Raw genomic sequence first — 13894 nt, 5'->3', positions numbered from 1 at the left:
CGGCGCTGTCCTCCCTCCTCCGCTGCCTCCGCCCCTCCCCTGCGGCCGCGCTGCCTGGGAACCCGGGAAGCCGCTGCTCCGAGCCCGCAGCTCCTGCGCGGGGAACAGCACCAAATCGCGGGCGGCGGGGGCGCCGAGGGGGCTGTGACCTCGGCGGACAGAACTGAGCGTGAGTGTGAGTGTCTGCGGGTGAGCGCGAGGCTGCACCCTTGCTCGGCGCGGACCCCGCCAGCTGGGCTCAGTTCTCCGCAGCCCGGGAACCTCCCCGCCTGCGCCCCGGGGCACGCGCGGCAGAGCCATGAACACCAACGATGCCAAGGAATACCTGGCCCGGAGGGAAATCCCGCAGCTTTTCGAGGTAGGGGGCAGCTCCGGCGGAAGGGCTGGAGGATCCGGGGAGATCCATCCAGGGGTTCCTAGTGAGGGAGCCGTGTCCCGTCCCGCCATGCAGACGGGGGCATGGAAGTGAAGGGGCTTGCAGAAATATCTCGCCCACTGAGTCGGGGTAGCTTCCTTTCCCCAGGGTTGCCAGAGTCCTTGCCTTATAGGTGGGCTCAGAAACCCGCATCTCGATATTAAGTTTTAGTCTTCCAGCGGGGTTCTGGAAGCAGAATGCCCACAGGCACCCCTCAAATGTGGACACTGGGTGGGCAGCACGCTGCGGCCCCCCGCGCTCACTTGGGGTGAGAGCCAGGCGCCGCGCTCACTTGGAGTGAGAGCCAGGCCAGGTGGCGCCCAGGAGCTAGCAAGGAGTCGAACCTCAGAAGGAGAGGGCTCTAGTCCCCCAGCGCTCGGAGGTTCGGCACACCCCTCTTCCTCGGAGAAGGGGATGTGTGGACCAAAGCAGCCCTCCTCGGGGGCAGTTAGAACAGAGGGATGAAGATGCAAAAACCAAAATCAAACCCATCAAGTGCAGCGCTGCTCCCGAGTGCCTGGCCCCAGAGCTGCTCTGCGCTTTCGGTGAATGAACTCCTGAGCACGTTTTCCCATCGCTTTGGAAGCTCCCTGACAGCAGCTCCCATGTGCCCATTTCCAACCCACCGAGAGAACTCGGGTTGCAGTGGCGAGCGGCGAAGCGGGCGTGACTCCTGTTGCTGAGTCTTGAGACCGCACCGCCGCACCGTCTGCACCAGGGGCCCGGCGCGGGGAGGGGCGGGGGGCGCAGAGCGGGCGGCGGGGACTCTTTGAGAATGTGGGCGCAGCGCCTTGAGGAATGAAGGAGCCTTGTTTAGTTGGAAACCACAGCCTACGTCGAAGATCGCTTTGCTTTCTTTCTCTCTCTCCATATTTGAATTTTAAAACATTTCTGAATCCTATGTGTTTTTGCTTAGGTTAAAAAAAAAAAGAGAATGAAGGCGAGCCAGCCTTCATAGAGAGCGGTCTGAAAGGAGAATTACATTCACTGAAAAACTGGCTCCCCATTTCTGAAAGATAGGCTGAGTAAACTAAATGATAGGCTGATAAGAGTAAACTGAGGATCATGAGTTGTTCTTTCTCCTGTTAGGGGGTTTGTTCTGTTAAAAGAAATTTTAACACCACTTGGGAAAATTATTTTGCCCCTGTATCCCAAATTATCTTTAAAATAGGTCGCCATAATTACATATCTTCATTTTTTTTTTCTCACTTCTGTAAGTCACCGCTTGTAGTTCCATCAGAAGCCAAGATTTCCAGGTAAACCAACCCACTGAGCCTGGTATGTGAAGCCCAAATCTAGAAAGTGTGTTACTCATTCATGCGTGAAAATAATCAGTTGGCATAGCATAGGGGCAAGTCTTGGGAATGTGTGAGATTCTTGTTGCATTTTTCTTTTTAAAAAATTTTTCAAAAGTGAATATGGAGATGAAGAGCTGAAGAATTTTTGTCATAAACACTGCCACTGAGAACAATTTCATTTGTACACATCTAAAAGAATAATTAGAAATATCTGCGGGGGCGGGGGGGGAGTCACCTGATTGCAAAGTGCTACTGAACAGTACATCCTTTTTGTTTATAAATGTGGGCATTGTTTTTCCTTGTTGGTAACCTTAGAGAATTTTGATAGTTTGTTCATGAAAATCTATCCTGTGTATGCAAATTGTTTTGGTAGGCTTTTTTGTTCAGGTTTTATGCTTTTCTTTTTTTTTTTCTGCCTATGAATAGGACTTTTAAAATAGTGCACACTCAGAAGAGGAAGTCAACTCCCCTAGGTGAAATGTAGTAATTCCATGTACTTAAATGCAATCCTTGACAGTAGGAAAATGAACAGAGACTGCTGCTGGCCTCCTAAGGCTCCATCCTTCTAGAAAGAAGAATCTGTGATATGTACAGCACAAGATAGAAGTAAAACCTGGCAGTTCTCCACATGATAAGTGTAGACAGCAAAACTGTAAATGCGTTAAGTTTCCAAACAGGATTTTCTCTTTGAAAGTCACATAGGTATACAAAGTATCTAGGTGTACAAAGTTTAACAATTAGATATCAGACCCCAGTTATGGCTATTAAACACCATTATAAACCAAGTAACTGATTATTGAACTTTTATACTGTATTGTCAAACAAATCGACGTATCTAACTTACTTTTCCAGATTTTTTTCTGACTTGAAACATTACATAGGCAAAATAGGATATCTCTGTTAGGTAGGTCCAAGGTTGAAATGTGTTTCTATTTTTAGACATGTGTTTAAAATAAGACCACTTTTTCCTAATTTTGTGATGAATTCTTAAATCTAGATAACTACATGGTGTGTATATACACACACACACACACACATATATATATTAATCTTGTATTACTTGTACAGTGGAACAGAGATTTGGTGATTAACTTGAATGCTGGGGAAAGTTAAACTAGATTATTTAAGTTCGCAGAGGATTAAACCAATGAGACTTGGTAATAATGTCTGCTGGTTATCGTCAATCTGATGGTAGCTGGCTACTAGAAGGAAGAATTAAGTTATCCATGAAGGAATAGAAGCCATTCTAAAATCAATATCTTATTACAAGGAGTCAGTTTTTATTTTTTTTAGAGAGGTTGGAGATATATATTTTTCTAGTAAAAGAAATACCCATTGTGTATATTCACCCATTTTAGGCAATAATAGGTTAAAAAAAACTAATCATTTTCGTTTTGCAGTTGATTATTACAAATAATCTAGCATTTTCTTTTTATCCCATAGCATATATTTGCAGGATATAGAGAAAAGACTATATGGGGTTTGGAATCAGAAACATTGAGCTGAAATCCTGGGCCTGCAAGTATATAACTGAGTAAACTTTGTCAACTCACACCTCTGAGCCATGATTTCCTCACCTACAAAACGGGGATAATAATGCCACATAAAATTGATTAGGTTTAAGGACCAGAGTGCATTGAGTAAGCTAATGGGTACAAAGACACAGAGTAAACACTGTTACAGAGTGAGCCTTAACATATGAGGGATAAGAGGAGTTATATGTTAGTGTGTGTTTGTGAGTTTAGTGCAGATATGTACACATAAACTGAATGTGGGTGCACAGTCTAGTTTTTATCAGGTCTTCTGCAATTGAACTCGCCTAGGGAACATTCTAACCGACACTAGCATTTCAAAGAATGAATGTATCTGGGAAGAATTTTCTTCCACTTTGAGCAAATTACATAAGAATGGTTTGAAAACAAAATACTGTATTTAAGAAAGATGTCAGCCTTTCAAAGGGTGTGTGTTTTGTACATTAATAATGTATATTGGTGATAATAATCCCCAATGCTTTTTCCATAAAACACACCAAAGGAAAATATTTTGCATATCAGTCAAGTTCCCAAAAGTCAGCATTTCCAAATTTGTAACATCTTTAGAAACTAGTACGTGTGACACATAGGATACCAGGAACAGAAAAAGTAATGAAAGATCATGCCTTTTTTCCCCTTTGTTATCTCAATGAATACTGTGGTGATTTATTATATATTAAGTAGCATTTTTTTGAGTCTCAAATTTCACGATTTGATTGAATTTTTTCCCCTAATTAGAAATCACTTCAGTATTCACCTTCCATAGCCAGGGAGTTTGTCAGAGGCTAAAGATTATAAGATAAATAAAACTCACACTGCTTTTGAAGAGTTCACAGTTTAGAACAGACCAGCAAATTAATTGATGGTGTCAATATAAATGATCTATTTAGAAAGTGTCCCCAGGAGACTCAAGGGAGACTTCCTGATAATGATAATAATATTACCTAAAACCGACAACAATATTTATCGAGTTGACACTGTGTGCCTGGCATTAAATAAACACTGTTTCAATATTGAAATTTTTAATCCTTAAAAAATGCTCTGAGGTAGGAATTATTATTACCATTTTATAAATTGAAAAAACTGAAATTTGGACCCTCTAAGGATGAGTAAGAATGAGATAAATAATGACTGGGGCATTTTTACACTCTGCCCATTATCTCATTTTGATAGAATTCTTCTATTTTAAACTATATAGTTGCCTGAACTGTTTAAAAGCAGAGATTGCCGAGTTGAAAACTAATTGATTAGAAATTTAAGGGGTAATCTTACTCCATCAGATCACAATTCCCCCTCTAGTTGTTTAATAAAAGACAAATAAAAAAAAAAGAGGAACGCAGAATTTAGAATGGGGCAGACAGACTATTTGAACAAACAAAGATGGTTTGAAAACATGTTTTTACGTGGGCATATTTTGTTGTGTTTCAGAGCCTTTTGAATGGACTGATGTGTTCAAAGCCTGAAGACCCAGTAGAGTACTTGGAAAGTTGTTTACAGAAAGTGAAAGAACTGGGTGGCTGTGACAAGGTGAAATGGGACACATTTGTTAGCCAGGAAAAGAAGACCCTACCCCCACTCAATGGGGGACAATCACGGAGGTCCTTTCTAAGAAATGGTAATGTATTTGTAGAATAATACACAGTTTATAGCTCAAATTGTTCTCTTTTAAAGCATGTCATATAGACTGCAGGAAATGATTCACTTGGTTGGGTTTCCAAATGCTTAGAAGGATATTTGGCCTTAGAACATGATTACTCTCTGCTACTAATTCTAGTAACCTCTTGATAAGACAAACAAATTTACAAAGCATCTAGTGTCTAGTGCTTCATTAAAGGCTTAATGAAATTTTATATTACTAACTTCATTATTTTGCAAAATGAATTATATTTGCAGACTATGAATTTTCTTAAAATTATAAATAAGCCTTTTGCAAATAAGTAAGTAGATGACAGACCAAATTGATAGTTACCACATAACAGTTCAACATTTTTTATTAGCTAGAAAGAGATTTAAGTTTTTAATGTTTCTAAGTTCAGAATTCATCTTAATGCATCTGCATAAGTGCATGTAAGTTGGTACTAGTTAATTCAACAAAGATTTTTTTAAGTAATTACTGATATAATACATGAGATTAGACATTTGGGCACTGTGAAAGAAGTCGAGGGCATGAGCAAGGAGATAGCTTGCAACTAAGAGCTGGAATTCGCTGGAGGAGATTCATGGTGTGATGGTATGTTTTCTGAAACATGTTCTTATCAAAATTAGTGATCCAGCATCATCCAACCAGCCTTTCTGGCTCAGGATGAAATTGAGAAGTATAGTATGTTCAAAATGGATTCAGGAGAAAATAAATTCTTTCCCAGTTGTCAAAAACATTATATTTTCAATTTTTAAACTGTTCTGAAAAATTGTGCCTTGAGAATTTAGCTATACAGACAAACTCTGAAGTGAAGACAGTCTATTTACAATAAATAAAGGGAGTAATATCTTTATTTGTTCAATCTTACTTAGTCATGACCCACTTAGATTTTATTTGATGCAGTCTAAGGAAAAATCATAGAATGTTAATTTTTAAGACACACAAACAATAGCAACATGTCCTCATAAAGATCTCCAGAGAAGAGAGAAATTCTTCCCTGGCCATGCAGGAGCTAACACTGGGTGATGTAGGGTTGGGTGCAGGAGAAAGAACCTTTAACCAATTACTGCTACAGCACACAATTTAGAAATTAATGCTTCAGTAAGGAAAATCATATTTTCATGGATTTGTAGAGTCATGCACCATCCAAAATAACTGACTTAGATCCCAGGATGTAATACTATTAGGCTCTGCATCAGTGTTAAGTACATTTCCCATGCCCTTGTTAGGTCAAATGAGGTGAATATGGGAATCTGTGTTCTAAACCATAAAACACTAACAAGGCTGAGGTATTACATTTTTACATTTTTAAGTTAAATATTTTTACATTTTTAAGTTATGTCTAGTAAGATATGACATCCTCTTAATAGAAAAGCAGCTCTCAGACTCAGTAGAAAAAGTGACTTTTTGTGACAAAAAAGAAACCTGAATCCTTCCATTTTATCCTGCTAATTGACTCATTTATACATAGAAGATAGTCAGGCCAAGTATATATAATAGAGAATGGTGGGGACTGTGGTCAAACTAGAGAGCAGAACCTGAGAGAACAGTCATCATCTAAAGTCAGTCAAGTACAGATTTTTGAAAAGTGCTGGACTGAACAGATTACATCTACGGGGCCATATTGGGCCCACAGATGACCAGTTTGGAACTCCTTTTTAGCACAAAAGCTATAGAAACTTTCTGTGTACTACGGTAACAAGAATGCTGTATTGTATTGTTCTATATCTAGAACATATGTTAAAAGACATAAAATGGTTTCTGAACTGATTGTCCTGTAGCAATAGAATTTGAGAAACTGCTATAAAGTTTTTCACAGGGATTGGACCTGTCTGTACTCACACCGACAGTGTATGAGGGTTTCTTTTTCTCCACAAACTCACCAACGTTTACTGCTTCTGGTTTAGTTAGTTTGTTTTTGTTTTTTAAAGATTTATTTATTTATGCATATAAGAACTGGGGCCAGAGGTGCGGGGGGGTGAGAGGATTCATCAGACAGATTTGGGAATCAGAACCGGCAGATTGACTGAAATACACTGCTGAGAAGAGCAGTGGGCAAGACAGGAAAGGTCTGCTGCTCCATGTAGGCAGCTCCCTGGTCAGCCAGGGGATCAAACTTGGGGAGTCAGGAGAGGTCTGCTGTACCATGTGGGTAGCTCCCTCGCCAGGGATCAAACTTGTGCTGCAGTGGCTGCGGAGAGCTTCATAGGTTGCATCTTAACCCCTTGTGCCACCAGTGGGGGGGGGGGGCTTGTTTGTTTGTTTTTGATACAGTCTATTCTTACTGCAGTAAGATGATATCTCATTGTGGTTTTGATTTGCATGTCCCTGATGATAAGTGGTATATATTTTCTCTTGTACCTATAGACCATCTGTATGTCTTCTTTGGGGTAGCATCCATTTAGTTCCTCTGTGCATTTTTTGATTGTGTTACTTGCTTACTTTTGTTGAGTTGTATGAGTTCTTGGTAGATCTTAAATATTAACTCCCTGTTGGATGTATGATATGAAAGTATTTTCTCCAATTGAGTAGAGTGTCTTTTTGTTTTAGTGATAGTAATAGTTTATTTCACTGTGTAGAAGCTTTTTATTTTGCAATAGTTCCATTTGTTTATTTTTGCTTTTATTTTCCTTGCATTAGGGTCAAGTCCCCAAAGATAACTTGAAGCCAATGTTGTAGAGTAGTTTGCATGTTTTCCTCTATGTGTTTGATGGATTCTGATCTTATATGCTAGATTTTGAGTTGATTTTTATGTATGTTGTAAGAGTGTGGTCTAGTTTCATTTTTCTGCTCGTGGCTGTCCAGTTTTCTGAACAGTTTGTGGAAGAGAATTTCCTTTTTATATTTAAGACTTTAGACTCCTTTGTCATAGATTAACTGTCCATATAATTGAGGGTTTATGTGTGGGCTTTCAGTTCTATTCCACTGGTATATGTGTGTGTTTTCTTTTTTTTTTTTTTATAAATAATAAATTTTATTTTTATATTCCCCATACAATTGCAGCCACCCCCCATTCTGAACCCAATCCCTCCCCTCCCGCCCTCGCCCCCCTAAAAGGGTCTCTGGTTCATAGTTTTTTGTTGATTTTGATTTTCACTTTCTTATAATTAATCATTTTCCTGGTCCCTTATTTAAGTTTTCTAGATTCCTGCTATGAGTGAGACCATCCGGTATTTTTCTTTTTCTTTCTGGCTTATTTCACTGAGCATGATCCCTTCCAGGGCCATCCATGTTGCTGCAAATGGCATGTGTTTATCTTTTTTGAACGCTGAGTAATAATTCCATGGTGTATATGTACCACATCTTCTTGATCCAGTCATCTATTTTTGGGCATTTGGGTTGTTTCCAAAGCTTAGCTATTGTAAACAGTGCTGCTATAAACATAGGGGTGAAGGTGCTCTTTGGAATTGATGTTTCTGTGTCCTTTGGGTAAATACCTAGGAGTGGACTTGCTGGATCCTATGGAAGCTCTATGTTTAGTAGGTCCAGAAATCTCCACACAGCTCTCCACAGTGGTTGGACCAGTTTGCACTCCCACCAGCAGTGCAGAAGAGTTCCTTTTTCTCCACAACCTCGCCAACATATGTTGTTGCTAGTTTTTTTAATATGTGCCATTCTCACTGGTGTAAGATGGTATCTCATGGTAGTTTTGATTTGCATTTCCCTGATGACAACTGATGTTGAACATTTTTTCATATGCCTGTTGGCCATTTGCATTTCCTCTTCAGAGAAGTTTCTTTTTAGCTCTTCTGCCCATTTTTTGACTGGATAATTTTCTTTGTTGTTGTTGAGTCTCATCAGCTCTTTGCAGATTTTTGTGATCAGTCCTTTATCATTAGTGTTGGGTGCAAAAATGTTCTCCCAGTTGGTGGGGGTTTCTCTTTGTTTTTGTTATTGTCTCTTTTGCTGTGCAGAAGCTCTTTATTTTTTTTTTTTTTTTAATTTTTTTTTTTTTTTTTTTTTTAATTTTCTAGAGGCATGTCTTATTTATTTATTTATTATTTTGTTTGTTTGTTTGGTTTATACATGCACTGGGTACAGTCAGAAGCGCGGGAGGGTGAGAGAATTCACCAGAGCCAGAGCGGGGAGCAGAGCAGGCAGAAGGACCGAAGTACACTGCTGAGGGGAGCAGCGGGCGGCAGGAGAGGTCTGCGCGCCATGTGGGACCCTCCTCTGGTGGCCGGGGAGCAGCCGGGGATCGAACCGGCTGCAGAGGCTGCAGGCAGCTTCGCAACCCAGCGCTCAACCACTGCGCCACCGGGGAGGCCCCTGTGCAGAAGCTCTTTAATTTGATGTAGTCCCAGCTGTTTATCTTTGCCTTCACTATCACTGCTTTGGGTGATGTGTCTGTAAAGATGTCTTTGATGTGCAAATCACGTAGTGTTTCGCCTATATTTCCTTCTATATATTTTATGGTTTCAGGTCTTATGTCTAGTTCTTTAATCCATTTTGAGTTGATTTTTGTGTATGGTGTGAGGTAGTGGTCAAGCTTCATTCTTTTGCATGTAGCGACCCAGTTTTCCCAGCACCATTTATTGAACAAACTTTCTTTGCTCCAATGCATAGTCTTTGCTCCTTTGTCAAAGATTAGTTGACCATAAATCTGTGGGTTTATTTCTGGATTTTCTATTCGATTCCATTGGTCTGTATGTCTGTTCTTGTTCCAATACCATGCAGTTTTGATGATTATGGCTTTGTAGTAGAGTTTGAAGTCTGGGAGTGTGATGCCTCCATTTCCTTCTTTTTTTTTCAGGAGAGCTTTGGCTATTCGGGTTTTTCTGTGATTCCATATGAATTTCATCAATAATTGTTCTATTTCTTTGAAGAATGACATTGAAATTTTGATTGGAATAGCATTGAATCTGTATATTGCTTTTGGTAGGATGGCCATTTTAATAATGTTTATTCTTCTAATCCATGAGCAGGGGATGTCTTTCCATTTCTTTGTGTCTTCTTCTATTTCTTTTAACAGTGTTTTATAATTTTCTTTGTATAGGTCCTTTACCTCTTTTGTTAGATTTATTCCCAAATATTTGATTTTTTTTTGTTTCGATAATAAAAGGGATTTTTTTTTATTTCTTCTTCTTCAGATTTATTGTTTGTGTATAGGAAGGCTACTGACTTTTGCGTGTTGATTTTGTATCCTGCCACTTTACTGAATTGATTGATAAGTTGAATTAGTTTTTCTGTGGAGTTTTTGGGATTCTCTATGTATATTATCATATCATCTGCAAATAGTGATAGTTTGACTTCTTCTTTTCCTATTTGGATTTCTTGGATGTCTTTCTCTTGTCTTATTGCTCTGGCTAGGACTTCCAGTATTATATTGAAAAGCAGTGGTGAGAGTGGACATCCTTGTCTTGTTCCAGATCTTAATGGAATTGCTATCAGCTTTTCACCATTGAGGATGATACTGGCTGTTGGCTTGTCATAGATGGCCTTTATGATGTTGAGGTATGTTCCTTGTATCCCAAGAATTTCAAGGGCTTTTATCATGAATGGGTGTTGCACTTTGTCGAAAGCTTTCTCAGCATCTATTGATATTATCATATGGTTTTTATATTTCTTTTTGTTGATGAGTTGGAGAACGTTGATTGATTTTCGGATGTTAAACCATCCTTGTGTCCCTGGAATGAACCCTACTTGGTCGTGGTGAATTATCTTATGGATACATTGTTGGATTCTGATAGCTAAAATTTTATTGAGGATTTTTGCATCAGTGTTCATTAGGGAGATTGGCCTGTAGTTTTCCTTTTTTGTGTTGTCCTTATTCGGTTTTGGTATTAGTGTAATGTTGGCTTCATAGAACGTGTTTGGTATTGTCCCTTCCTTCTCAATTTTTTGGAAGAGTTTGTGAAGGATAGGCACTAATTCGTCTCTGAATCTTTGGTAGAATTCATTTGTAAATCCATCAGGTCCTGGGCTTTTGTTTTTGGGAAGGTTTTTGATTACCATTTCAATTTCGCTGCTTGTAATTGGTCTGTTTAGGTGTTCTATTTCTTCTTTATCTAGCTTTGGGTGATTGTAGAGTTGTAGGAATTTGTCCATCTCCTCTAGATTGTTGAACTTGTTTCCATATAACTGCTCATAGTAATTACTGATTATTCTTTTGATTTCTGCTGTGTCCGTTGTGATTTCTCCTCTTTCATTGATGATCCTGTTTATTTGTGCTTTCTCCCTTTTTTCCTTTGTGGGCCTGGCTAGGGGTTTGTCTATTTTATTGATTTTTTCAAAGAACCAACTCTTGGTTTCATTGATCTTTTGGATTGTTTTTTTAGTTTCAATTTCATTTATTTCTGCTTTGGTTTTTATTATTTCTTTTCTTCTACTGGTTTTGGGGTTTTTTTGTTGTTCTTTTTCTAGATCTTTGAGCTTCGAGATTAGGTTGTTTCTTTGCGTTCTTTCTTGTTTCTTGATGTGAGCTTCTATTGCTATATATTTTCCTCTTATTACTGCTTTTGCTACATCCCATACATTTAGGATATTAGTGTCCTCCTTGTCATTCAATTCAAAGAATTTTTTAATTTCTTCTTTGATCTCCTCATTAGTCCAGTGGTCTTCCAGTAGTTTGGTTTTTAATCTCCATGAGGTAGAATAGTTCCTTGCCTTCTGTTTATGGTTGATTTCTAGTTTGATGCCTTCATGGTCAGAAAAAATGGTTGGTATGATTTCAATCTTGGTGTATCTGTTGATGTTTGTCTTGTGCCCCAGTATGTGATCGATCCTGGAGAATGATCCATGTTCGCTTGAGAAAAATGTGTACTCCGTTTTTTTTGGGTTTAGTGTTCTATAGATGTCTGTTAAGCCCAAATGCTCTAGGTCCTTATTTAGAGCTTTAGTTTCTTTACTTATTTTTTGTCTTGTTGATCTATCCATTGTTGATAGTGGTGTGTTGAAGTCTCCCACTACGTATGTGTTTTCTCTGATGTCTGTTTTCAGAGAGGACAACAGTTGTCTGATATATTTTGGTGCTTCTTCGTTTGGTGAGTATATGTTAATGAGTGTTATTTCTTCTTGAAGTATTGTCCCCTTGATCATAATGTAGTGACCACTGGGGTCTCTTTTTATTTTTTTGAATTTGAAGTCTGTTTTATCTGATATAAGTATAGCTGTTCCTGCTTTCTTTTTTGGTCCATTTGCTTGTAGGATTGTTTTCCATCCTTTAACTTTAAGCCTATTTTTATCTTTTGTAGCTAAATGTGTTTCCTGGAGACAGCAAAAGGTTGGGTTTTGTTTCTTAATCCAGGCTGCAACTCTGTGTCTTTTTATGGAAGAGTTTAGTCCATTTACATTTAGAGTTAATATTGATATGTTAGCATCTGTATTTGCCATTGTGATTTTCTTTCCTTTGATTTTATTTATTTATTCTTTTAATAACTTTTTTTTTTGGCCTTCTTTCATTGTTATTCATCCTCTGAGGTTCTGGCTTTAGGACTCCTTGTAGTATTTTTTGGAGTGGGGGTTTAGTTGTAATGAAATTCCGGAGTTTCTGTTTGTCTGGGAAGGTCCATATTCTTTCTTCAAAGAGGAAGGAGAGCTTTGCGGGATAGAGTATTCTTGGTTGGCATCTGTTTTCTTTGAGTCTGTTGACTATGTCCCTCCACTCTCTCCTTGCCCGTAGTGTTTCTTCGGAGAAGTCTGATGTCAGCCTGATTGGCTTTCCTTTGAATGTTATCTGTTTCTTCCCTCTTGCCAGCTTCATTATTTTTTCCTTGTCCTGGATTCTTGGGAGCTTTACTATTATGTGTCTTGCTGTATTTTTCCTTTCGTCGTGGAAGTTTGGTGTTCTTCTTGCTTCTTGTATATCAATTTTCAGCTCCTTCTTCACATTTGGGAAGTTCTCTTCAATTATCTCTTTGAATATTTTCTCTGTTCCTACATCTCTCTCCTCTCCTTCTGGTATTCCTATAACTCTTATATTTCCTTTCCTCATGGAGTCAGATAGTTCCCGAAGTCTTTCTTCGTTCTTTTTCCTTCGTACTTCTCTTTCCTTTTCTGTTTTGGTTCTTTTTATTTCTGTGTCTTCAAGATTACTTATTCGTTATTCCATTTCATCTATTCTGCTTTCATTGCTTTTCCCAGAATTCTTTAGTTCTTCCATTAATTCTTTGATCTCCTGCATTTCTTTTACTTCCTTCTTTAGGGACTCAATTTCATTCTTCTGACCATTGTTTTCCCTCTCTAGGGACTCGATTGCATTCTTCTGATCGTTGATTATTTTTCCCTTATCATTTTCTTTTATGACTTCTGTCCGTTTTTTAATCATGGCAATTTTAAATTCTCTTTCTGGAAGGCTCAGAAGTTCTACCAAGTTACTGTCGTTGCAATCTGGGGGCTGGTTTTCTTTTTGTGGTGTGCTTTTTCCCTGGGGAGTTGCTAGGTTGCGTGTGGTTCTTCTACTCCCTACTGTCTGTTTTCTAATTTGCCGTATGCATTGGGACAGTGTGTTGTTGGGACTGGCCGGCATTTTGGGCGAGCTTCTCTGCTCCCCTCTGGTTCCTCCTGTAGCCATATGTCAGTTTCAAGCAGTCTTTACTGGAGAAAGGTCCCTGTTCTAAAATGCCGATGTGAGGACACACTCCCCTGTGCGCCTGGTCTGTCCCGGCGGTGGGTTCCTGCTCCCCCTCTGGGCTTGGACTGCAGGCCAGAGGGGGTCTGGCGTGGGCGGACTTCCCCCGCTCACCTCTGGCTCCTGAGGAAGCCTTCTTTACTGAAGAAATGTAGTCTTTACTGAAGAAATGTCCCTGTTCTAAAATGGTGATGTGGGACACACTCCCTGTGCGTCCGGTCTCAGGCACACTCTTCTGTGTGCCTGGTCTGCCCCGGCTGTGTGTGCTCGCTCCCCCTGTGGGCTCAGACTACTGGTCGGAAGGGGTCCGGCGTGGGCTAACTCCCCAGCCACTGGCTCCTCCAGGAGCCTCTGCTGGCTTCAAGTCGCTAGGTGGAGCCAGAGATCTCTCCTAGAGCCCTTGGGGAGCTGATTTTCCACCCCCTGGGACAGGGAACAGAG

The 13894-nt window shown here is 39.7% G+C and overlaps 1 protein-coding gene across 5 annotated transcripts in view; it reads left to right on the top strand.

The window, feature by feature from the left end:
• Positions 1-298: 298 nt before the first annotated feature.
• AK5 (adenylate kinase 5) overlaps positions 299-13894 on the top strand; it is a gene marked incomplete at both ends in the record, with an annotated part of 234571 nt that continues 220975 nt past the window's right edge. For all 5 annotated transcript variants that reach the window (XM_084243989.1, XM_084243987.1, XM_084243988.1 and 2 more), the window contains 2 exons: positions 299-358; positions 4674-4860. In XM_084243989.1, the coding sequence (XP_084100115.1) occupies positions 299-358; positions 4674-4860 (247 nt within the window). The remainder of the gene's footprint in view (positions 359-4673; positions 4861-13894) is intronic.

This window comes from Talpa europaea (assembly GCF_964194135.1).
Source record: "Talpa europaea genome assembly, chromosome: 9".
Lineage (NCBI taxonomy): Eukaryota > Metazoa > Chordata > Mammalia > Eulipotyphla > Talpidae > Talpa > Talpa europaea.
This window is presented reverse-complemented; position numbering and strand designations above follow the sequence as displayed.